The sequence below is a fragment of the Corvus cornix genome, chromosome 9 (assembly GCF_000738735.6).
Source record: "Corvus cornix cornix isolate S_Up_H32 chromosome 9, ASM73873v5, whole genome shotgun sequence".
NCBI lineage: Eukaryota > Metazoa > Chordata > Aves > Passeriformes > Corvidae > Corvus > Corvus cornix.
Genome location: NC_046339.1, coordinates 9,785,650 through 9,812,093, shown reverse-complemented (window position 1 = coordinate 9,812,093; position 26,444 = coordinate 9,785,650). Strand labels below are relative to the sequence as shown.

The following is a 26,444-nucleotide window of genomic DNA, read 5'->3' as shown; positions in this document are numbered from 1 at the left end:
ATTACTTATGCTGTCAGTAGAAACCAGTTTTTAATGGATTCTGAAATGGTATTGAAAGAGAAAATGAAATCAAGATTAGTGTATAAATTTTTCCAGAGTTTTGGCAACATTTTAATAGGCATTCTGAAATGTGCAGAAAATGTGCAGATACAGTAGCTGTACTGATAGAAGGGAGGGTAACTACTACAGCATGTGTCAGCATTCCTTATCCTGTCCACAAGTCAGGTATCAAGTGATACAGCAGTTCTGCCATGTTCTCCCCAAAAAAAAGTGAGTGCTCTTGGTTTGCAAAACTGATTTTTTGCTTGTTTGTTTATTTATTTTTCTATTTGAACATTTGCGGTCGACATGGAAATAATTAGACTTTACAAACACTGGTTTCCATGGTAAATCTGAAGGGACTAGGAGAAGGCTGGTTAGCTGGGGAGAGCTGCTGTTTACATAGACAGATGTTAATGATAAAGGAAGTTGTAGTTCAGTAAGGTATCCAGTGATTTCAAAATTTAACTTAAGGACAGCAGCAGATCTTCATGCAGAAGTAGTTCATCAACGATCTAAATGAATTGTAGCTTACTATGCTGCAGCAGAGTGAAATTATTAAGGCAGTAAAACCAGGTCATGTTGTTATTGCCTTCAAAGTTGTGTAAAAACAGCCATATGACAATGAGTAATTTTTTTGTATTTCAAGCTTGTATTAGTCAAGTATTTTATTTTGTGGCAACCACAAGTTGTAAAGTGCTTCCACAATAATTCTGCACAAATGCCTTGGCAGGCAGCCTCTTCTTTTTTTTCTGAGGCATGCTGGAGCCATTAAAACTCTGAAAGTTGGATGTAACACAGACTTCATCTCAAGAGTACTTATATTAGTTGATTCAATTAAATAAATACGGTTTGTGCCTCTGGACAGACTGTGGTGCATTCCTGATGCAACAAAGCTGTGTGTACTCTGCTCTAAACACACTCCTTGGCACTGAGCTGAACCCAGTCCTGTCTGTTAAAACAGCTCTAAGTAATGGATTTGTCATGTGCTTCGGTGCTAATTTAAGTAACAGAAAAGACCTGTAACATATGGGTCTCCCACATCTCATCTTCGTGAGGAAAAGGCCCTAAGTGTGCACACAGCCAGCTGGACTGACATTTTTGGAAATGCATGGTTAAGTGTGTCTGTGTTCCATGGCTGCCCCGGGAGTGAAGGTCACAGAGTTTAGGCTGTCAAGAGTAAGCTCCTTGATTTCCATCAACTTAGTTTCTAGGCAGCAACATGTCAGGGTACATGCTGTAGACTGTGGACCTTGGGAATTGTTTCAGTGCTAACAGCTGCCTCCTAGCAAAGAACTGACTGCAAAATTTCTCCCTTATTGTTGATATGATGGATAAGAGCCAGATGGGTTCTTGTTTACCTTGTGACTTTGAGGGCTTGTGTCAGTGGCAGTCACCTGATTGGTGAGCTGAGCAGGTTTGTGCTGAAAATATCAAAGGTTCCTGAGGTTTAAAAATAATTCTGCTCTTCCCAGAGCAGAATAAGGCCTACAATAACCAGAATATTGTCTTAAAAGAGAGAGTCCATCTTCATGTATTTTGAAATCATTGTTAATTAAGCAAGTTATGTTTAATTGCAAACTGCAGTAGTTGTGATCTAACTTGGTATCCCAATGTGATTTCTTTAGTCCAAATTTCACTTTTGTAATTATCTGAAGCTAATTGTTTGGGCATTTCTCTCACAAAAACAGTTGTGATCTAGAGTAGAATTAATCTGATGGTAGTCTATATGCATCAGTGGCCAAATCCCCTTCCACCTGGTGTTTTACCTGCAGGGACACAGATGAATTACGAAGACCTGAAACTCTAAATTTGATGCAGGACAGAGAGCATCACCAAGTACTAAGGAGTTATGTGGACAGGACAGAGAGGTAGGGAAAAGGAAGTTGATAGTTTCTGCTGATTCATTTTATTATTTTCTCCTCCCTCAAATAACCATAGTAGCCAGTTGTTCCTCTAAATGAGGATCATCTGAAAAATTCCTGGTTTGGTTCCTCTTAGAGAATGGGTGTAAAGTACTGGGTATCTCAATGTAGTATGCCAAGTACACAATCCCATTGGTACATCTTGTGCTGTAAAAAAAATTTATTACAACTCGGGAGAAGAAATAGAAGTAACTGCACAAAATCTGTCATTCACAGTGAGTTAAATCATCATCACAGCTATTAGTAGACAGTTACTCTTATGATTTGATGAAATACTTGTGTATCACTGACAATTCATGTACGCAAAGTTTTTAGATTTAAGATTAAAAGTCTACTTACTCTCTGTTTTTGCATTTGTCAGACCCCTGCCCGATTCACCTTATTTTCTCTCTCTACAAGTCACCAGACCCAGGTAACACATAGAATTCTAATTCCTTTGAATGAGTTTGATGCAAAACCAAACTGATGTTCTCCATAAGAGATGGGCTGTTCTCCATAACCCATCTGCAGCTCTGACTTCATGGCCTGATGCCCTGTTTGATTCCAGGTGCCTAACACAGATTCTGAGCTGCACCGCCGGCACATCGAGCGCACCCGTCGGGAGGCCCAGCTGGCAGCCCTTCAGTACGAGGAGGAGAGGATGAGAACAAAGCAGATTCAGAGAGAAGCTGTCCTTGACTTTGTTAAGGTGTCTCCTTTTTGTACCTACTTCATACTTTATCTTTTCTAAATCCTTTAATTATAACTAATTGCCAAGGTAATTATTGCTTGTATGTTGTGCTCCTGGCACTTTATAAAGAGTTTGGACAAATAGCATTTAAATCCATTAACTGTTGGTGCTGTAGCTTAACACAGGCAAAGCTAGCACTGGGGAGGCAGATGGAAGATTTACCCAAAATACAACTGTTGCAAAGAATTCTGGTTTTGCATAGTTCACCTTATTCTCTCAGTTTTCATTTGCATAGATGTGACGGGATTGGTTTAAGAAAGAAGAGGTCTTTATCTGAGAAGGCGTAGAGGCAGTTTCATTTTGAGGACAAATGTAGCTGGGAGGAAATAATCATCATACACACAAAAATATAATGCTGTCTGATCTATTTTGCTATTTTGTGGTAATAAAATAAGTTACTTTTGTGTAAAGTATGGGTGCAGACTTACAGTACATCAGGCACTCGCTCTGAGCACTGTGTCTTCTCTGTCTCTGCACTCAATATGAAGTCTTCTGCTTAACATGCCAGTTTATTTATGTGATGGTTGATTTAAATTTGTTTTACTATTTGCTGCTCTGGTCACTTACCTGAATCTCACCATCACAAATTTAAGAAATGTTACAGTTAATATTTTGGGCTTAGGGTGCTCTGCAGAGAAGCAAATAATGGTTTATTGCATATATTTGTTGTGTACAGTTAGTTTAGAAAAAGGGTCTTAGCTGCCTGAAACTAGACTTTTTGTTAGCACCAACTATTCTCAGGTCCCTGGCACTATTTTGTAGGAAAGGTGCTTATTAAAGATTCAGCTCAGTCTTTTAGTTAAAGATTAAGCTTATAGGATGCATGTTGTTTATTGATGAGTCTCCTGGGGTTTTTGGTTTGAGTTTGGGTTTTGGGTATTTTTCTTCTGTTGCCTTTGTTGTTCATGACCACTTTATTCTCAGTAGTTAAATTCCTCCCTTGGGTTGTATTTTGGGTTTATTGTGCATCTTTCATATGCATAATTTGAATTTTTTTTTTTGTTTGTTTGAATATGGAATAGAGGCTGATTTTTTTACTAATATCAGGAAAGTTTCAGCTCAGGGAATTTTGCAATTTCCCCAATGCATGTTTTATTAAAAACCAAGGCTTTTGATTTAAAACACTTTTAAGTTATGCTGGTTTGTTGTGAGCTTTTGTTTCTCTGTGACATTATTTTAAATTTCTTTTTTTTTCTGTGTAGCAAAAAGCCTCCTTAAGTCCTCAGAAACAAAGTCCAATGGATAGTGAGGTAAGAGTCTAATAAGAGCATTAGTGGGGATGTCAGCACTTAAATTCTTAGCTCTCCATCAGAGTTATTTTCCTCATTGTGGAAAACACTTCAAAACTGGGTTATAGCGTAGTTTTCACATGTTATTAAGCCTTGGGTTGGGGTTTTTTGCTTACAGGATCAGTCTAGTATTTCCTTCTGTTCATGTAGATTGCCTGTCCAAGTGTTTTGTTTTATTGTTGTACGTTTTCTGTGTTCTCTGCAGAAAATACATTTCATATTCCATTTTAACCTGCTCCTTATGAGCAGTACAGTTTATATTCTAACAGGAGTATTCAGTCAAGTTAGAGTTATAGTCATCCTTCACTGATCAGTTTTCTCACAGTTTCCAATTATTAGATCACCAGTTGTCCCAGAAATATTAAGCTTTAGAATTTTGAGGGCCATCAGAAAAAGTAATAAATTTTTTAAGTTTTTCTGCTATCGTTTGATAATAATATAGTTTTTATAATCAAAACCAGGAACACTAATCATACAAGGCTCAGTCTTCTAAAATATACAGAGTTGAGCCAGTGACATCTGTTCACTCTCTGCATCAGATTCCTGCATAGTGACAGCTCTTCCACTGCTTGCCATCCCCACTTTTGTCTAGAGAAAGATAATTCACTTGGTAGTGTTAATTAGATCAAAACTTTTAATATCATAACAAATATGATAGTTCTTTAGCAGCATTTTCCAACTCTTTTTGTCAGAAAATTACCAAAATGTGGGGTAATTTAAATAGTTTTTACTCCTTTTTCTCCCTAATGTTTTTCTGTTCTTAATGTATTCTTTTAAAAGGTCTTTTGTTCTACCAGAGTAAGCACTGTGAATACATAGTTTTTTGTATTTGCTTGACACAACACAGAAAGCAGAATAATTGATTCCTTAAGTAATATGACTGCACTGTAATTCCTGGGTCACATGGCTGTGTATTCCTACAGAGTTACAGATAATTCATGGATTGTTTTAAAGAGCCTCTTAGTGCTATAAGCAAGCAGTACATGTTCCAAAATGTCTGTCTGTTCACATACCATGTGTTTGACATTGTGTGTGTTTTTGACATTGCTCCATCTCTCCCACCTCCCAGTGTCCTTTTCCATCCAGAAGGTCTCAGCATACTGATGATAGTGCCTTGTTAGTGGTAAGATCCTGCACGTAATGGCCTTTTTCTGTGGCAGATTCTAGAGCACAGAAATGACAACATGTTATGATTGTCTCAGATTAGAGCAACTGTTTTAGAGCTAATCTGAATAGCATAAAACATGACCATCTCCTTTGAAAAGTAGCTTAGCTGTGAACTATGATGTTGTGAATATATTGACACTTTTGCTGTCAGCCATTTGCTAATAAGACAATTACATTTCTCTTTAAAGTAATTAAAGCTTATATTTTGTTTGAGAGCAGAAGAAAATTACTGATAGTAAAGAACAGTTTCTAAAATGAAAAATTCACCTCTAGTTGTTATGGTTTGATTTTTTTTCTCCATTCAGCTTGCTTCCTAATTGATGTGCTCTTCAGTGTCAAGTAAGCGATTTTAGTGCTTAGTACAGCCTTCTACTTTAACTTGTCTGTGTCCTGCACATGGGGGTGAGAAATACTTGGCACAGGAAAAAAGTGTTCTACTTATGAATGCTATAAATCATGAAATAGTCCTCATATAGTTTTATTGTTTATTAGTGCAAGTGTCTTAAAAACCATCTATTTTGAACACTTACCAAAATAAAAACATGTATGCACATAATTCATGTTTTATGCTATTGCTTCCTTTGTGGCATCTTAGCAATGTAGCATAACTAAAAAATACAATTAATGTCATAATCCATGTCTAGAAAATTAAAAATATACCTGATCTGCCTGTTGTTGCATGACTGCATGCCTAGAATTTATTTTCTTGATTTATGTGCTTCCATTATCTGCCTAGATTTTCTTTAGGCAGCACCCTTGGTTAGAATGTCTCTCTCCTGAACGTGTTGGTCAAGATATTTACTGTGTCTTTATTCAGACTTTTTGGGTTTCCTGCTTTCATAAGACTAGCACTTTGTGGGTGAGAAAGAAGGCTTAAAATGTTAGAGAGAAATTTAATAATTATGTGCCTGTTTAGAGAAATCACTATCAGTGAGCATATTAAAATGTGTTTTCATATTTAGATAATAAAAAACAGGAGAACTGCAGTGGTTTGGGTTAAGAGATGATTCTCTGTTGTCAGTGAATTCGTCTTTGGAATATATTTTAAAGATACCTGTAAGAACCTCATTTCTCTTTGATTGTGTGATCACATGACTTCTGTTGTAAATTAAGATACAGAATTCTCAGAAACTATTTTGAAACTAGCTTCCATTGCTGTTTGTTTCCTTTTTGTCTAACCAAGTTACATCCTTTCACTTCACAAAAAGAGTGACCAGGCTGGCAGGGAAGGATTGAAAGCAATAATTTCTCTGTTCATTTTTCTTTTGGTTCTTTGCTCTTTTCAGCAGCACTGAATTATAATAGAATATGAAATGCTGGGGGTTTTGATCCACAGCTCTGTTCTGTAGCAGAAATCCACACTGTGCCTAATGGTCACATATGCCAGGGTAGCTGTTTGTAGCAATTACTGTAACTGGAACATTACACCCATACTAGCTCATGAATTTGTACCATTTTTTGTTTCCACGAATGTATTTTATATGGTGTGGGTAAAAACTTGTTCAACATCAAGGAAATGGTCATCAGTTTGCTTTGAAAAAAATTCTAAGAGTTTAAATTGCTTTTACCTTTTTATGTTCTATTGCACTGAATTTGACATTTTCCCTATCCTTCTGGGTTTGAAATTTAGCTAGGTCTAATTTCTGTGGACATAAGGAAAAGCTTTTATAAGTACTAAATCTAATATGGAGTTAGAAAGCAAGTGAGCTTTTATTTTACTACTTTGCTCCTCTGGCATTGTTACTGCTTTAACAAAAAATTTAAGTTGTGAATCTCCTTTTTAAAATCTTTAGTGTTTCTTTTGGTCATCTTATTGTTGTCTTTAATCACTAATTAAAATGTATTCATGTTGCACAGGTTACTCTGACCATTTCCTTCTGTTTATAAACAACGTCAGGACAGTTGGTTTGAAGTCCCAGAATGATTGCCTGTACCTTCTGTGAATGTTAATGGTTCCGTTTAGTTGTTGTTCCTCTTGCATACCTGTGATTAGAAGTGGAGTGTGGCTGTAGAACTTAATTGCACATGGTGGTGGATTTCTTTGGGTTGACCTGTGATAACCAGACTAAAATGTTGTTGAAGAAATGTAATCACTGGCCTCTCTGAGAAAATAAAAGTTTTATGTTAGTCATAACCTCTTGCTGTTCTCACAAGGATAGTTCCATTCACTACAACTGAGGTTACTTGTAGAGCTGGTATCCCACTTTCAGACTTGGCTAATGATATCAGCCTTCCTTGCTTTTAAATCTCATTTTTCTCCAAATATCATCTTCTCTTTTCTCCCATACTGTCCCTTACAAGGTTAGTACTATCAGAGGGGAAAAAAACCCCAAAACATTGTCTCTAACTGCTGCTCAGTTTCTCTGTTGCAAAGCCCACAAGGTACTTCAGAAGCATCAGGCAGCTGCTGTGACCTCTTCCTCTCACAACTTTTGTTTCATTCCTGCCTTGTGCTCCCTTCCTTGTGTTGTTTTCTTCTTGTGGTCTCAAATGTGGCCTGAGGCTGTCATGTTACTGTTAGCACATAGGATCTCTGAAACATTTCAAGTTAAGGCTAGGTTTAAGTTAAGCACCAGAGTGTTACAAATAATAATGGTATGGGTAAAGTAAGCAGGCCTTGACTTACACAGACTTTTACCCTGGAGTTTTCTCTCAGACCGTTGGCATTCATTTGTGTATTCAAATGTTTAATAACCGAATTCCCTTAAAATATCCTTATTTGGTTCATGCAGAGTTCTGGTTGGGCTCTCCTTTGGCGCTCCCTGTATCTGCAGTTGTTTCTGGCACAGGGAAATTTTTGTGACTTCAGTGCTAGACCTAAAGGCTGTGTGCAGCATGTGCAGAGGGTGGTGTAAGTCTGAATTGCAGCATCCTGGCTCCTTTAGTATTGTGGCTGCCTTTTCTCACAGTCATTCTTTGCCTCACTTTTCCTTTCTTCCCTCTCTTTCTTTCCTTACTGTCCCTGACAGAATGGCTTTGAGCCTCTCTTTGTGTTTGAGATTGACAATAACACCAATACCATTAAAAGGAGGCCAGGCACTCGCAAACAGGTGAAGAGCATGCAGTGTGCTGGTGTTGTGGTTGTCCCTCCCTGTGCTGTGCCGTGTCCCCCTTCCCTCTGCCCACTGCTGGGTACGTGCATTGTGACCACTTCTTGTTCGTCTGTGTCAAGCTTGCCCTGCTCTTTTCATACAGGAATAAGCAGATACATTGATGTTAGAGCCCACCTAGTTCTGGTTTATTTTATTTTTCTCATTTCCTATCTAATGTGTTGTCTAAGTCAAGTGATATTTGGAACTCTTAAAAATAAAAAAACCCCACCATTTTGGCTTTGCCCTGCTCTGGGGAAAGAGGCAGTTTTGAGGATCAGCTGTAAGTCTGCACAGAGTCTAAAGATGTTTGTGTTTAAGTTTTGCCCTGAGCATAAATCTTCCCTTCTAGTTCTTCTGGCTGTGCTGTTCTGAAGTGGCAGAATAGTTGCAAAGGTTTTAAAAACTAACTCCCAAATGTGACTTTCACTGCCTGTATTTTCTAGGTGTCATTTGATGTTCTTTCCTGTGCTGAACTGCTGAACTGTCACTTTGCTATTTGAATGCTGTTTCAGAAAGTATAGTGAGCCATTCAGTCCTCAAACGTTAAAGTGTTGATGGTGCTTTCAGTCAGACACAGGATTTGGCCTTCTAGATCCACCTGTCAGTGACAGATGGGCACAACTGCAGCCCCTGTTCTATAAACAGGAAAAGTTGTTTATTTGGCTGGTTTTGATATTGGTCATTATTGAAATATGACTGCACTTTATTTGTGGCAACGCTGTAAATCCTGACACTGGCATCTTCCCTGAGAGTGAGATTGCAGCCACAGAATCTCGTTTGCTTTGTGTCTAATCACAAGGACCAGTTGTTAGTGTTTGTGGCAGATACAAAGTGTGTGTTACTGAGCCTCTTGTGTATGGGTTTCTCTGATTTTTCAGACATGTATAACATCCTCAAAGCATTAAAAAGAAAGCTATTTATTTCTAATGGTGGCCTAGAATGGACTGTTGTAGGGTAAAGTTTCTTTTTTTCCGATGGCATAGGTGTTACTAAAGAAGCTTTTGCCTCACTTACTGTTCTTAATTCTGTTTTTAATGTCACTGTATTATGTGTAAAAGAAGCACTGCACCTCCCAAGCTTATTAGTCAGAAAGTTCAGGAGAGTAGGAAGGCTTTAACTATAGTTCAGCAAGTATTGATGTGTTGCTTGTTGAGTGTTTCTGAGAATGTGATCGTGATCACCTCTTCATTTTTAATTTTGCTGCATTCCACCTTTGTGCATGACCTGTCAGCCACTCACTAACTCTGCTACTGCATTCTCTTTCTTTCTGCATTCAGTCACTCTCAGGGTTGAACCAAGAAAGCTGTGCTACTACCCTGCCTAGTGCCTCTACCTTCAGTCCTGTCAAGGTATCTCTTGCTATTATCATTCACCACTAGAGCCAACAAAAAAATCTCGGATCCACACATCTGTTTTAACAGGTGTTAGTCTGTCAGCATCTAATCAAAAGTTCAGGTAGGGTGTGAACCCAATTCACCTGATTAAACTGTAGAAGGTATTACCTCATCTTAGCTTTAGGCTGTGTCTGCAGGAGGCCTGATCTATAAAACATGGTAACCCGTCTCTGCTCCAAGGGGTTCTTGGTTGCCTTTGATGTTGCTTTTTCTGTACAAGATCATTTACTCTTGATCAAGTTGAGTTCATCAAAAGTACACTTGTATTCTTTGTCTTTTTGTTTCTCTTCTGTGGAAACTGCTGTGCTGAATGCATTCCTCACAAGAAATCATTAGTTTGTGTAAACGCTGTGATGAAACCACAGTGTGTTTCACTGGGGACAGATGTTCAGTAAATAGCAGTTCTGCATTAGCAAAGGTGTCAAAGAGGTGTTTTGGTGTTCCTTATCGGGGCTGCTGTATTGCCAGTTCTGCATGTTGCTTAATACCTGGTTTTTGCTGTCCCCTTTGCAAGGAGCACTTTTTCACTTTGGGTTGGAAGGAGGAGTTAACAACAATCTGTCATTGCATAGTCAGCGCTGTTTCATCATTCTTTTTCTTCAGGAAAAAAAAGCAGTTGTGACATTTCTGTAAAAGAAAAAGTTTTGTCTCTGCAGAGATAAGACTTGGGGAACAAGATACTGTGGTTTTTTCTTATTTCTGATTATTTTACTGAAACACATTTAGATGGATAGAGCTTTTCTTAAAACACAGAAAATGAAAATGTAGTCAAAGCTTTTCCAGATTAGGCCCATTTATACTCTCTTGCTTTTTTGTTCACAGAGTGATGACAGATCTACCATCTCCCCTGGCTCACCTACTGCTCAGACAGGTAACAGGGACAGGAAGAAAAATTCTGAAAAAAAAGATCAAAATGCCTGCTTGCTTATTTGTCCTATGAAGAGAGGGGAGCATCTGTTCCCACCTCTGTCTGTGGCACTGCTATGTGTGAGAATTTACCCAGTTACTTGGGTCTCCTTAGAAAAACACAAGGGAAGAGACAACAGGGATGAAGTATGTCCTCAGGCAGAGCGCAGGGTTTGGCTGGTTTAGGCCTTCATACAGGCTTTGGTACACAGATGCATTCAGAAAGAGTCAGAACAGTTGTTGGAATTGGTATGTGGAATGTGCTTTGCATGCAAGTGTCCTTGGAAGCGCCTTTTCCTGCTCTGCTTTTATCATGCATGGCTGTAATTTATTTTGTCATTATTCCATTAAAATTTTTGGTTTGTTCTTTTTAATTACCACATTGCTGAACCCATTTCCTATTTAAACTCTAACCATTTCCTTCTTCCTTTCCTGTGCCTTTCCACATTTGTTTAGTCCACCTTTCCCCTCCATATCCTGGCCATGCAGCCCCGCCTTCCTATAGAAACCCTTCCCAGCGACCTGAGAGTTTCCTTTTCCGAACAGCTGTCAGGGATGAAGCAAAGAAAGGTAGGTTACATAGCTCAGAAATTAGCTAGTTTTGTCACATTATATTGACATCTGCATTACCTGGGGCTTGCAGTGTTTTGTTACTTCAGGTCTTTATCATCAAACCACTTGCAGTATTCCACTTGTAGACAGATGACATCTACATTGTGAAGAAACAGGGTTTTATTTGGAGCTGTCCAATATTCTTTTGTCATATCTGTGGAAGTGTGAGAATTTGCTCTTACTGGTCTGCACTTACACGTTTGCCACACAAGCCTTCAACAGCCCAGTAGCCTGTAACAGAATTGCAGTTTCTGAAGAAAGAGAACTGTTTCAACATATTCCGTGTGGCAAAACTTTGTCGTCATTTGTGCACGACCATTATCCAACAGAAAGGTCAGAATCTAAACAGTGAGGGAATTGTGTTGACACTTCTTTTAGGTTGGTAGACCATTAGTTTGATTAATAATCAAAGGAAAGAAAGAGATTTGTGAAAGGAACTTTGTATGCGGTGCAGCAGTGAACAACATGGAGCCAAACCATGCTTAGTGATTTTCTTTCCTTCATGCTGCTGTTTTAGCTGTTGCTTCATCCTCTACCTGTGCCTTGTCTCCTGCTAATGATTCTGCAGACCCTCGTGTGAGACAAAACTCCAAACAGCGGGAGGAGGAGCTGGAGCTGATAGAGCAGCTACGCAAGGTAAGTGCTGCCAGGAGCCAGAACGTGGACGTCGCAGTAAATGCGCTTTGTGACCCTGCTAAATCTGCTTTTGTCTTGTGGACCAGTTTCACTGAACCAATATGGGGCACAGTTGACTGAAATTAAATGGTGTGATACGGTCTATGTAGTTCTTTCAGATGCGTGCAGTGGTGTTCACTTGGTTGATTGTGGTAGATAAAGTCAGCTTCAAATTCTGTAAAATAAACTATGTCGACTCCTGCTCCTAAATGTCCAGTGAACTCTGCTTTTAAAATGACTGTGTGCTTCCTTTCTTCCTTATCAGCTTTCACACTTGTAAGGAGCTCTCTGGAGAGTTGTCTTTACTGTCCCCTTTTAATGTCTTTTTTAAAACTCTTTTTTGCTGTAAAGCTGACAGAAAAGCAGATGGAGTGCAGAGACTGCTGCCAGTCGTGCTGACAGCATGGTTTCCTTGTGTGCTCTAGATCGGTCTCTTGATTCTTGCCTTATCCTTAGTTAAGTGCAGAACATTTGAGACACAAATGTTTCTTATATTTGTGCTTTTTGTCTGCCCGGGGCCACCACAGTCCTGGTTCATGCCCAGGCACAAGGACAGTAAACAGGAATATTGAAAATGCTGCATGGCATTAAGGTGCCGTGCTCTGCTCTGCTTTGCCCCAGACTTTTCTGTAGAGCATGAAGGGATTCCGTGAGGTGCTGTGATTAATTGCTTGGATTTTCCCAATAAATAAGAATTTCCTTATTGAAGCTAATCTTAAAAGCCATAAGCATCCCAAATGGACAGAGAAAATTCCCTCTCTTTGTGGGGGAAGTGTTGAAGTAAGGACAATCTCCTTTCTCTAAAAGGAGAAAGGTTACCTTAGATAAAACAAAACTTGGTGGTGTTTGCAGACCCTCTCTTACATTATCTCAGATTGTTTTTTATGTAGTCTGTCTCTTGTTCTGCTCCCCAGGTAAGCCTAAATCTTTTTTTAATACTTAAAAATATAGATACAGTATTACAACTTGACGACATTCACACAGCATTTTAAATGAGTTTGAAAGCCTGAATTAAATTTTTATTCATTCTCTTAAACAAATGCTATCTACCTTCTTTTTAAAGGACTGCTTATGCCAAATAGTTCAGTTTTTATTAAAAGGCAAAAATATTGTCTTGACTTTTGTTAACTGTGTTGTCCTCCAACCCACAGTTATTTTCACTTCCCTTGGCAGAATTGTTCTCTGAGAATATGTAGGGTTAGGAATACTGTTCCTAGATCCTGATTTCCATTATTTTTGAATAATGGTTGTACTAGTTCACTGTGCTCTACAATGAAAACTGTTCTTCATTGAACTCAATTGCTCCCAGACTGTGGCCAGCCCTGGGCCACAGCAATGCGCAGGGCTTTCCTTGGGGTTATTCAGAAAGCTGGTTGGAAATGCCATGAGGATGGACAGAGTTGTAACGCAGGAACTCTGCCTCGTACAAAGTGTTGTGCAGAATGAACCGGCTGGAGGAATGCATCTCTCAGCTCCCACGTGTGTCCCTGTTGGTTTCCCACAGAACATCGAGTCGCGGTTGAAGGTGTCGCTGCCCAGCGACCTCGGGGCGGCTCTCACGGACGGCGTCGTTCTGTGCCACTTGGCCAACCACGTGCGGCCCCGCTCTGTCCCTAGCATCCACGTGCCCTCACCTGCTGTTGTAAGTGTGTAACAGTGACACTGCTGTATAGCTGTCCAAAGTGATATCCTGCAAAGTCCTGTAATCCACACAGACACTGAACTCAGCATTCTCCTCAGTAAATGTATGTGACAAAAAACTGTCTGTGCTGTTTAAAAAAGGTCTGTAGTGTCACTTCTGGCAGATTGTAAGGAAATGTTAACATTTTCATGTGCTCCCTAAGCATGTTAACTTCAAAACTAGTGAAATAAGATACAGTTCAGCATGAAAACTGAAATAGGATATTTTACAAAATGTCTGAGAAGTTCAGGAAGACGTAGTAGGGAATTAAAACAAGTAGGATCCCACTACACAAGACAGTGAAACAGGCAGAGACCAAGTTGATTCCTGTATCTACTTCACAGCACAACAAATTCTTCTGCTTAGGAATTTTAGCAGAACACACTCAAGCTACTTGGAGAACAGCATCTCCTGGAACAAAACAAATCCAGTCATAGCTTTGTAATAACAGGAAAGAAAGGTGGCTGTGTCTGGGGACTATTTAGAAGAGGGAAGTATTGCTGTCTATTATGTAGGGAAAGCACAGAATTAGAGAAAGGTCAAAATCTGTGAGATAACAACAGATTATTTATCCAGTCTGTGTTTGTGGAAGTCAGAAAGTTCAGTGAAAATATTTAGGATCAGCCACTTGGAAGTAATGTGGACAGGCAGATTGCTTGTTATGCACCTTTAAATTGTATGAATAAGGAAAAAAAAACTGGAGATTGTTCCTTGGGGTAGAAGTTGAAACATGCACATAAATCTTCACTTATCCTTCTTTTGGAGTGAGTCTTCGTGTTGATTGGAATTTGAACTGGCATTTCCAGGGCTGCCAAGTGTGTCATTGTGGCTGTATCCCTGGCACTGGATGTGACCAGGCAGATGGCCCCATTATTTTGAGAACGACTGAACTGGATGCACCAACATTTTAGGCAGATTGTGGGATCATTCCAAGTAAAGGCAGGGAGCCACTACTCAGCAGACTTGCATCAGTGAGATCTTTTCAATGGCCTGGTTTGATGTGCAGCTGAATGTTCTGTGTTAGGAATTAAATCATGGCTTTGTCATGTGAATCCCAAGGAGGAGGCAGCCTTGAGTCTCGTGCTCCAGGAGCAGATGAGGCATCATGTCATGCCCCAGGCACAATGTGATCTTTGTACTCACTTGGTCCTTCGGGATAAAGAGGCCAGTGCTGGCCTTTAACCTGCTTCCTTGGTGGGGAAACACAGCACATGAAGGGGACAGAAGAAACCCCATTACTTATGGAAGTGTCGAACACATGGAGGCTGCTGCCTGCTGCTCCAGTGTGTGTTCAGAGGAGCAGGGAGCTTGTGTCTCTTGAACCAGAAGAGAGTAAGTTTTGAGAGCAAAACAGAGCCTGTGCTGTGGTATGTCTGAAGAGGTGTGAAAGCTGGCTGCAGAAAAAACCTCACTTGAAAAAATGCCAGTGAGTGCAATTCAAACAGCTCCATCAAACACGTCTACAAGAGGCTGACAAGAAGCAAGCTTCACTTCCAGTTTTCTGACATTATTTTTTGGTTTCATCTAGCCTTTATTTTTTTCCTTCTTTTTTTAATTGAAGTATGGTTTGATATTTATATATTTTTGCATTACAGTAATCCGGAACAGACTCTGGATTGCTTTATGTTATGGAATTGCTCTGAAATCACAGCATGAAAGCCATGGATGTGCATTTCATCAAAAGACATTTTTAAAATGATCATACTGTAGTCACTAAAAGTGTTAGCTAGTTTTATATAACACTGTGTATATAAATACTGCAGGGCTTAGAATTGTCCTTTTTTTTAAATCATCCAGCATTCATAACTTAGCTTTTCATAAAACAGCTTTGAAAATTGGGATGGTTTTCTAAGAAAAGCAAACTTTAGCAGAGTGTGCTTTGAATTAGATGAGCTTATGTCAGCGCCGTGTTTTTGGCAAAGAAATTTATTATGAGTTTTATTTAAATAAAAAATAAAAATCTTTTAAAACCTTGCCAGTTAAGAACACTGTATGCCTTTGCTTCTTTGCAGCCTAGACTTACAATGGCAAAGTGCAGACGAAACGTGGAGAATTTCTTGGAAGCTTGCAGAAGGATTGGAGTGCCTCAGGTACGTATTTCTGCTATCCTGATACAATGTTTCAGATGCAGTTTTGTCTGGTCCTTCAGAAAATAAAACATTCTTTGGAAGATTGGATTAAAACAAAATAATTAAAAGTTTAGAAGGGTCAGGTACAAACTGTTCTGCAGTATAGATCAGACTTACCTTGCATGGTCTTCCAGAGTAAAATGAAGCCAGATACAGTTTATCAGAGTGTAGTATATAGAGTTCATATTTTAGTACAGATTCATGTAACTATTGTTCCTCAAATTCATAATAGCTGATGGACTTCAAGTCTGCCTTTAGAACTGGTGGGTCCTATAAAACCAGTTACATTTTCTCAATATTAAATATGTGACAGCTTAAAAGTGGGATAAAATCTGGATGATGGTTTGCACATGGTTTTTTTTTTATCTCAAAGCTTTTCATGTCTTTCACAATAATTCTCTTACATGAATGTCTTTACTGTCTTACCAACAAGTCACAGAATTATTGGCCTTTCTCTGATGGTAGCTGTCTTTGCTTAGTTCCTACTTTTGCTATGTTCCAGTGGTAGAAGTCTGTCTTCTGGTATTCCTTGTCCCCTTTTGAAACTTGTAAGATCTAGGAGGTGAAAACACATGAAATAGTCTTGTTGGTCCAGTTATCCTGTTTGATGCTGTCCTGTCCTTTGCACTTTGTCTTATTCAGCGGCTGTCTCAGTACAAATAGTTTTAATACATTATATTTTTCTTAATTTCCCTTCCAGTGCACTAATTGATTTGGATTTTTACACTGCTGAGCATTGGTGTTTCTGTTGTAGGTGCTGGTTTCTTTTGTATTGTGAAAGGGAGAAGTAGACCCCGTAACTCATTTCTCAGCTACATCTAAAGGCAGTTCTTGAGTCATGCAGGATTTTCTGGTGTTTTCAGATCACTTGCAAACATTTGAGTCACTGGGATTTTAGGATGACTTGTTTATTGAGCTGCCTGGCAATTTCACATGGCTCAGTGGTGAATCGTGTTGGAACGGGCTAGGGAATTGTAAGTTAGTGCTGGGAGATCCTGCACTGCTTTGGTCCCCTAAGAAACTTTGGACTTTCAATCCCAGCAGAACTGCACAGAAATTCATCTGGGGCAAAATTGTGCAGTTCCATCCCAGCTTCCCTATTTATAGTTCCCTCAAGTATGAAGATAAAATTTTTATGGGATTGCAGTACAAAGCAGATCACTGGAATGACCCACAATTAAAAACAAACAAACACAAAGGCCAATCAAGAAAAAGTCCCCTGTAAACCCAGGCTGCTCCATCTGCTACCCCTACTGTGAAGGGCCCTCTTATTTTTCTCATATATCTTGTTTTAATGTGAAAGAGTTCAAGGAGGGTCTCTCTGGGAAAACTTAGAAAAATACCCCTCCTGAATGCCAAAGCTGCTCTCACATGTCTGCATTACAACTCTACTGAGATGTGAACATAAGATACCTGTATGTAAGAATGGTGGGGTGGCCTAGTATGTTTTTCTTGAAAAGTTGCCTGCAGGTTTTTTATTTCATTTCAGTTCCAATTACAGAAATAAAAGGCTTTCTGAAAGCATAGATCCATGTAGGAATACTTGCCTTCTAAGGGAAGGCTACTTTCAGAAAGGGCTAATTACAGGCACCACAGCAGAGCAGCAATTTCTGTGGGACTTTGGTGGTTTTAAAGCCCTTGGATCAAAGGGAACCCTCAGCTGAACAGGTTGATCCATGCATCTAGATTTCACTGATTATTAGCAGTTACCTGTGGGAAAGGGAGACAAGAGATAACACAATGGGAATAGTTAGAGAAGTCTTAAACTAATTAGTAATAGATATTTCTGCAGGATGCTGCATTCAAGCATCGGTTACACATAAATAATTCCTTGTCCTGCTGTTTTCATTAAGTTACCTGTGGAGGCTGAACTTTGGTGAGTACCCAGTGCCAGCAGCATCTCAGACACCTGAAATCTCTTCACTTCTGGAGAAAAATGGGTTTCACTAAGGCTTGTGTAAACTGCTGTTTTTAACAACAAGGAATAGTTACATGTTGTAGCTGTAGAGGTGACAGGCACCTCACTGAACACTAAACACTGACATTGAGTTCTTTGCAATGGGAGTCGTGCAGATTTCTATGTGAGAATTAACCAGCTGTGATGTGCTTCTCGAATGTGTAGGTTGTATCTGAGATGTCTGATAACTGCTTTGTGGATGTTGCTATGGCTAACTGACTGACCTTTTTTTTCTGTCTGTTTTCCCTTCCTGCTCACACACTCTGGACAGGACAATCTTTGTTCCCCTTCTGACATTCTCCAGCTAAACCTCAGCGTTAAAAGAACAGTTGAGACTCTTCTTTCCCTGGGGACAGATTCAGAAGAATCCAGTCTTGTGTCCCTTTCCGTTCAGCTCTGGGGCTTTGTGGTGTTTTACTGTACTCTAATGCTAACGCTCTGTATGTTCTATCGCTGGGTCTTTTTCCTCTAGTGAAGGATAGTGGTGCTGCTTCCTCCCTCTGTCACTCCAGTGCTTGGGAACAGATTCTGGGCTTTGCCAAGACTGTGTGTATGAAGTGCTTTGTTTCCCACGGATGGGACAGAGGTGACAAGTATGATGTGCAAACACATTGGTGCACCCACACCACCATCCGTGACCCAATTCCCATTTGTATTTGCTGTGTCACATTGAGCAGATGAAATGCTTTACAAGGGAGGAGGAGCTGTCCCTGGGCTCGAGCAAGGGCTGGGGTCAGGACACATGGTGCATGCTGTTGTCTGCTGACCAGTGGTGTAGTGAAAACTGCAGTGTCAGTTTGTGCCTCTGTTCCCCCATCTGTATAATGGGAATTGCAACCACTTTGGTAAATTGCTTGAGGATTATCTGATGAAAAATGTTAAACAATGTGAAGTATTTTTTTCATTGTCAGTGTTCTTGATGAGATCTTGCAGTCTTAGGAGACATGGTCTGGTAAGTGTTGTCCACAACTTTCTAGCTGTATTTTTTTTTTACCCCAGTCCTTTATCCTGCTTCTGAGAGCATTTGATTTCTCAAATTTATAGACTCTGCTGTATTACTCTGAGACAGGATTTTTAAAACAGCTGTCAATGAATCCTGAGATTCTTGAACTTTATAACAGTTCAAGCAGAAAAATTTCAGGGAAATTAAGCTCCTCAACAGCTTTAAGATAAAAGTTTTCTGGCACAGAAAGAAAAATCTTTAAGATTCTGTCAGGTGCTACAGAATGCCACAGTATTTTACTGTGCTCTGGATAAAACTTACAAAAACTTGTTGAGTTGCCACTTGATCTGGGGCACCCCAACCCAAGCTTGTTCCATGCTTATTCCCTTCTTCCTCTTACCCTGTCATTTTCAGAAACACTTGTAATCATGCAATTGCACAAATATAAGTCCCGGCTGCACAAGCACTCTTCACTATTTTACAAAACTCAGGTAGTCTTCCATAAAGCTTCACAGCCTTTCCCTCCCCAGGGAAAGCATCCTGGTGCTTTAATGCTTTAATGTCTCAGGGACACTTCAGAACTTCAGGGCACTCCCCATGTGTGTAACAGACCGTGTCTCCTCAGAGTGGAGATCGATTCAGGGAGCTCTGCTCAGAGACCAGTGACAGGTAAGTGTTCAGGACATGGCTGTTCCAAATGTGTCTTCAACAAATTTCTGTTATATCTGCAAGTGCAGTAAATGGCTCAGAAGCCCAGTGCAAGTGGTGTTGGCATTCCAGCCATAACCTGGAACACCTCTGAAGTACAGTTTAAGGTACACAGGAGTTCAGTTGCAAATGTGGTCACTACCAGTAAGAATGTGTTACGTATATGTGGGTCTCACAAGCTCTTGTACCATGAAGTGAGTATTTATCAAAGGAGCAAGTAACAGAGCTGCTGCCTTCTGTCCAAGTCACACAAACTGTTCTGTCCAAGCCAAACATCACCGAGTAAAGAAGGGACCTTTGACAGGGGGAGATTGTTTTATATTTGAGTAAGCTGTTTTTGCACTGCTTACTGGTGTGAACTAAAATGAACTCAGTTCCTGTGTTTCTTAACTTCTAATGAACACTGTGATAAAAGCTGCAAGGGGTTTTACACTAACAGTGCCTTCCAGTTTTTAAATTTTGTTTGTCATTACTGTGTGTGGTATGGAGTCATTCCAAAGCTTTTCCCCCTTATCTGTTTGCATACATAAGAAAAAAGATAAGGCATATTCACTCAAGTTTACAAGTATTTTCTCAAAAAGCACACTTTTCTCAAAGTAACACACATTTGCTGGAAGAAAAATGTATTTTAGCCTGAGCATATGGCTTTCTGTGAGAATTGCAGTTGGGGCTCACTTGTTTTCTCTCTGCTCGGAGCTTTGCGGGAGGAGTGTTGGCTGCCACTGTTGAAGGATTTCTTTAACCTCAAAAATCAGTAAAGACTCAAGGAGTGGAGAAATGCCAATTGATATGAAAATAACACATGAAAAATAGTCTCTGTAGCTCTATAGGAAGGACACACTTGGGTTGTTTTCTGCGGATACAGAGAACTGTTGGACATGTATCCTGACTGTTGCGGAGTGAGGATGGCCAGGAGGTGCCAAGAACTTCTGTAGGATGAGGCTTTAAATACATCTTAGACTGAGAATAGCACAACTATTAATAAACACTTTGAAACCTCTTTTTGCATTTTGCGTATTACTGTTATTCCTCAGGATGATTTTGGGGGCCGCCCGCTAAGCGGGGGCACTTCGGGGAGTTGAGTGAGTGGTAGTGACTCATTCCCTGCTCCACAGCAGGGCTTCCCTCACCGCTGTAGCTGAACAGGCTTGTCCCAGGAGGACTCTCCAAAAGGTGTGATTTGGAAAGGAAGCTGTGGTTCTTCTCCTGCTCTGTGTTGTAGCACATTGATCATATTGAGGCAAAGCTTCCCCCTCCTCACATTCATCTGTTTTGGTTTCATAAACTGCTGCCATCTCAGCGTGGGCAGAGATGGAGGACAATTTGCTATTCCCCTTTCCTCCCACAATCCTTTTTCAAATTCTTATTTGTAGAAAAAGAACACAGAGATTAGCCCAAGGCCACCTTCCATGAATAGTCAAGGTCATGGTTCCTTTGTCACAAGCAGAAATCTCATGTCCTACTCCTGTGTGTGTGTGCTGCCTGTCCATAACGTTTCATATTTCAGTCACCTTTTGCTTAATTTTTTTTTCTTTTCAGTTGAGTGGTTTTCATCCATTTTGTTTTTGTCTTTGTTTTGTTCCCCATTCAGGAGCAATTATGTTTGCCTCTGCATATTTTAGAAGAGAAGGGTTTGACACAGGTAGCTGTGACTGTCCAGGCGCTCCTGGAGCTGGCACCCCCAAAGCAGCAGCCACTTCACCACTTGTCTGCTGTGTAAAGACCTCCGGGACCTTTTGGGTTACCTTGGCTAAGCAGAAGGACCTGAAGACTTTACTGCCCATGCAGTGCATCCAAACACACAGAGCTCTGTTCTAAGGAAATGAGTTTTCGTGATTCCTGACAGGAATGTTTTACTTCATTTCTCCATTTTTTTTGGAGATCACAAGAGTTTCCAGTAACATTTTTTATTATCCATATTTTTGCCCCTTATTTAAAAAAAAAGAGAGTTCATTGGGAGGAGGGCAGGGAATTCCAGTGGCTGGCTGTTGGAGCCAGCTGTAGAAACTGACCTTGCAGGATGAAGAAATGGGTTTAGAGTTTGTAAAGCAGTTCCTAGGGGAATTTGTAAAAAAAGGGTGTTGCTGCAGTGGGCACACAGGGAATTAAATTTCATTCCTTACCCACAGGGTAATGGAGTTTCTTTGCCTCCAAAGAATGGTTATTTCTATTATTTTAAAAATTGCATCACACAATCTTAACCTGCAGTGTTTGATAACAGGGTCAAACCTCACACAGCTGTCACTTGCATTGGCATGTCTTCATTACTGAAAATTGAAGGAATAAAACACTTTTTTTTTTTTTTCCCAATGGAAAAATTACTGCATGTTTTCTCTACCAGAAACACTTTAGTAAAAGATACTAAGTCAGCTCTGTTCAAATGGGATTAATCCCATCAGCATTCTTGCTGGGTTCACTTTCTGTTTGGGTTTTAACATGTCTAAGCACTTTTCCAACAGCCGTGGAGGGAGATCTCCACTGTCCTCACGGGATCACCAGAATCCCATGCCTTTCCCTGCAATGGGAACAATGCCAGCCTGCCCTGCTGGTCATTAGAAGCCCAGTACCAAGTAATACATTTATGAGGGGCTGAAGCATCCCTGCAGGCACAGAATGGATCATGTCACGAGCACAGTTCCCAAGTTCCCCAGGTGGGCTGGCTGTTGTCAGAGCAGCATCTGTGCTAATGTAGCTCTGAAGGGTTTGACAAGGATTTCAGTAAAACCCTTTATTCGTTGGAATTTACTATGTAGAGAGCTGTTTTACAGAAGTGCTATTATTTCATTCCTCTTTTCTTAACTTAAAAATGGAAATTCAGTGTACAGGAGTGGGAGAGGCAGCTGACAAGTTTTGTTTTCCTGGAAAGCTGATGTGCAAAATAAAGACGGGTCCCTATGCTCTGGTCCTCCTGACAAGGCCAAGCTCACTACCAGGTCAATTAACAATACTTTTCTCTCCCCCACAAAAAGACCTCAGAAAATCCAGCTCTCCACTCATGCAGTTCCTTTGTCAGGTGTTGCCCAATTTAAAGCATCCCTGAACACTATGCTGCTACTACTACATAGTGCATGAGGGTTCTGAAAGCAGCTCCATGCATCAGCCGTATTCCACCTGGGGATACATTTGAAAGAGAATACACCGAGAGGATTTTATGCAGATAAAGGAAGATGAAATGTGAACAAATTAGCTAAAAGTAATTTTTGCAGAAGTAAACCTGCTGTGGGAGCTGCCAAGGACAGGTCTTAGCTGCATTTTTCCCCTTTTGATTTGCAGTTTTGTTTCCATTTTGTTTTGCTTCATGTATTTCTTTCAAGAGCCATTGTGGTGATTGATGAATCACCTATTTCACATAATTGTTCCAGTTGCTTCTTATTGGCATTGGTTGGTCACAGTGTACGTGAAGGAGAACACCTGGAGGGTGTTTAAAAGTCCCCAGCTGAAAAGAGAAACCTCCTCATGCTGGGTAAGCACAGCGCCCTGAGCCCTGCAGGGCGTGGATGTGCCCGGAACTCACACTACCCACAGGAAGAGCAGCTCCACTCAGGCATTCTGTCCCCCTTAAGTAGCTCTTGTTTCACTTAATGCCATTGGTGAGCAGCGCTGGCCATTCTTGCAGGGTTACACAGACGTGTCTGAAGTGTCTGCTGCAGTTCGCTGGGGGGAAGGGGCTGCCACTTGCAGGCAACAGACAGAGTGTTCCTGGTGTGTTTGTCTCTGCACGTAATTTGAGAGAGAGGGAGGCACTGGCTTCATCTTGGTTTCCAGCACTAGGTCAGCTGTACTGTTACAGGGACACGTTGCATTTAGCAGCACACCCATCATGGGCTATTTAAATACCCCTGTTTGAAGAAAACCATTCCCTTCATGGAATTTCGAGGGTGTGGTGATTGCTCCAGCACTTAAGGAAAATGAAACTTAACAGTATTCAGGTTGGTGGAAGCTTTTTCATTTAATTAACAGTAGTTTTTAATGGGTGGGGGCTCGAGTCTGGCCTGCAGGAAGGAGCCGTTTCCTATTGCTATGTGTGGGTCACAGCTGTGAGGGGCTCATGGCCACCTGTGGCTCACAGCCACGGCTCAGCACGAGCCAGGCCTGGGGAAGGGCTGTGGCTGGAGGCCAGGCAGGCACAGGGTCCCTGGAACTGAGTACTTCATTGTGAGCGACGTTCACTCTGGCAGTTTCCGTGTAGGGAATCGTGTTTGTTTGACATAATCCTGTGTTTTCAGGCTGGCAAGCACTAAATCTTGTCCAGATGCTTAGGACAAAAGTCCAAACCTGAAGTTTCATCATACGGTTTCTTTAATGTGTTACACCAAACCCACTTCAGTTCTCTATTGCAAAATGGGTTGGGATTTTTCAGTGTAGTTATGTGCAATTTTTGTTGTATCCCATGAAAAGAATATTTGAAAGAAAACATGTATAAAGTTCTATTCTGTGTGTTAAAGCAGAGATTGTCTTTCCTCTTTGGGGCATTTGCGTTGGAGGATGTGGGAGGGATCCACCTCAGTGTTCTGTGCTGCTGGTGTTCCTACACTATCTCCATGGTGTCACACTCCATCCTCAAACCTGGCAAGCCCTGAGCAGTGTCTGAGGCTCTGCAAGGTCACACACTCCAGGTGGAGTCGCTCAGGCACTCGGGAGCCCCTGATGGCACTGGGGGGCCGGGGCAGAGCAGCTGGGGGTTCCCCCTTTGAAGGAGAGGCTTTTGTAAAGGCCCCACCCCTGGTGTCCTGCTTAAAATCCATCAGGGACAAGCACCAGAGCACCTCTGTTCTTGGTAGTAACAGGATGGCAAATGGTATTCTTACCCCTTTATGACTATAAATGGTTCTTTGGAAAACTGTTTTAGAAACAGAGGACTTGTAAGGTGAATTTGGACATCTGAAAATCCTTTTGTATAGATACTGTGATGTTCTACAAAGTGATCTAATTTTGTTATTTCTGAAAACAGTGTAAACGTGTAAGTAATAGAGTAAAGGATTTTAAAGCTTCATCCCATGCTGTATGTCTGTAAATACATTCCATAATTTCTGTTACATATAAATGTGTCTGAATATTGTATATTTTAAATCGCCTGTATTCTGCCAGTAGTGTGACCTTCTAGCACATTGATAATATAAAAGGAAACCATGAGTATTTGAAATAAAGTTTTAAAACTTACATGAATTGCAGTGTTTCTTCCTGCTGTTTTTCTGTTGCGTCAACAAAAGTTCCATCCTCTGTGTCAGGTGTTTATTCCCCTTCCACATCGTCCCAGTTGGCATTTGATGGACCTACTTTGGTTTTCTACTTTTCGTAGTTAACCAGGACAGGAAAATTCCAGCATTTTTACGCATACTCTGCAGCCACATCAACAGCTTTTTGGGGGGGTATTTTTAACCTTCCCCAGACACTCATTTGGTACAGAATCCTTTGCTTCTTCCTCCATGGCCTCTTGTTTTTTCCTTCTCTGTGTAAATTACACATTCTGGGTTTGGGGTCTCCTGCTGCCAGTCCTGTTGCTCCTTGTTCTCATCCTTTGCTTTTGGCCTGTCTTGGGTTTGAAGTGTAAAATTCACACCCCTGCTTCCTGACCCTGCTGCATTTGAAAGGTTTATTCTTAGCTAGAATGTTTAGTCCCCTTTTCATCTCTCCTCATCACTAGTTTTATTATTTTTTTAAATATAAAAATGCAAAGTCTAGAAATTGCCAGAGATCCACAAACCCTCCCTGTCTGTGTTACCCCTGTGATGCTCTTCCCTGCTCACCAGGCTGCTCCAGCATCCTTGTCTGACCTGGTGACTCTGTCAGCCACTGGGGACACTCCATTACTGCCTCTCTCAAGGCTGCCCAGCTCTCTTCAGGTATTTATTTCTCCCCCTCAATCTAAAGCTTCCTCCTAACCAGCTTCCCAATCTCCAGCCCTTCTTCTGCATTTAATTCCCAGGAAAACCCTCTCCATGGGAATTTCCCTGTAGGAAATCCCATGGATGTACATTTTGATCCCATTTCTCCGCAGCTGGAAAAATGGAGCAGTACAACCATGGCACAGTTCCTCAGAAGTGATGGGTTTGAGACTCTGCTCTCTGCTCCTGTCCCTGGATGTGCCAGCCTGTTTGCTTGGCAGCTGCACAGCCCAGGCACAAACTCTGCTGTGGTTTCCGTGGAGCGAGGGAAGGCTCATTCAGAGAGCAGCGCCCTGGGATGGGACAGTGCAGCCGAGGAGGCCAGGAAGAGCTGGATGGGTGGCACTGCGGCCACAGTCCCCAGGCCAGAGTGTGTGGCAGGTCACAGGGTTCAGTCAGGTTACACACCAGTGTTACAGTGGGGATACTGCAACACGTGTATCAGACGACGAGTCCCGTGGAAAAGAAATATATATCGACCTATTCTTGCTAGATGTGTCAGAGATGTTTATTTCTCCAGCTGCATGGCCGGGATCTGCCGAGGAACTGCAGCAATCACGGGACCCGAGGGTCCTTGTCCATGCAGGGGAACACAAAACAACCAGTGGGGAACGAGGCTGACCAGGGGCAGGGAAACCCAGGGCCCCTCTCCCAGGACCACATGGCAGGGGGAAGGGACCCCAACACACCTGTGCCCCTGTCAACTACCCCGCAGTGGCCTCATGTTGGAACCTGAGCTTTAGCGCCCCAACTTCACAGGAGTAGCAAACCCTGTTCCACTGTTGCCTCTGTGTTTCCAGAGCTGCTTCATTCTCTGCTGAGAAGCAAGAGCAACCCAGCCAAGACCATGCGTCAGATTTCAGTTGTTTGGTTGCATTACTAAAGTGTGCCTGGAGTTTGATGTAAACAGCAGAGCTCTGCTGCCTGCCATCTTATCCTGCTTTTCCTTAGCTGAAAGCCTGTGGAGAGTTTTATGATCAACTTCATTCCTTCCACCCAAGCAGGTCACCTGTTAACATCCCCATCACATATGGGAAACACGGGTCTGTGGTAAAATATACTGAGTCAGCAGGGCATGAAAAGGAAGAGTTAAAATTAGGAACGTAAGTCCCAGTTGCACTGAGGTGCTTCCTGCAGTGGGGTGTAAGCACAGTCCTGGCTCTGTTCCTGCCAGCACCGAACTGGAGCCATCCCTGCTCTTACCACTGCATGGGGAGCATGGGAAGTGAGGGAATGTGTTCAGGTTTCAAGCAAGCGTCCGTGCTCCAGCAGGAACACTGGCACTTCTAATGCAGTTTGTCTGGAGCATCTG

The 26,444-nt window shown here is 41.3% G+C and overlaps 1 protein-coding gene across 1 annotated transcript in view; it reads left to right on the top strand.

The window, feature by feature from the left end:
- Positions 1 to 24,413, top strand: part of LRCH3 (leucine rich repeats and calponin homology domain containing 3) — a 62,636-nt gene extending 38,223 nt beyond the window's left edge. Inside the window, 14 exon segments of the mRNA XM_039556653.1 lie at positions 1,815 to 1,910; positions 2,326 to 2,357; positions 2,360 to 2,376; positions 2,512 to 2,652; positions 3,897 to 3,944; positions 5,053 to 5,106; positions 8,120 to 8,200; positions 9,520 to 9,591; positions 10,459 to 10,507; positions 10,999 to 11,112; positions 11,672 to 11,790; positions 13,334 to 13,471; positions 15,523 to 15,600; positions 17,868 to 24,413. Of these exon segments, the coding sequence (XP_039412587.1) occupies positions 1,815 to 1,910; positions 2,326 to 2,357; positions 2,360 to 2,376; positions 2,512 to 2,652; positions 3,897 to 3,944; positions 5,053 to 5,106; positions 8,120 to 8,200; positions 9,520 to 9,591; positions 10,459 to 10,507; positions 10,999 to 11,112; positions 11,672 to 11,790; positions 13,334 to 13,471; positions 15,523 to 15,600; positions 17,868 to 18,068 (1,240 nt within the window). The 3' untranslated portion in view covers positions 18,069 to 24,413.
- Positions 24,414 to 26,444: the final 2,031 nt, after the last annotated feature.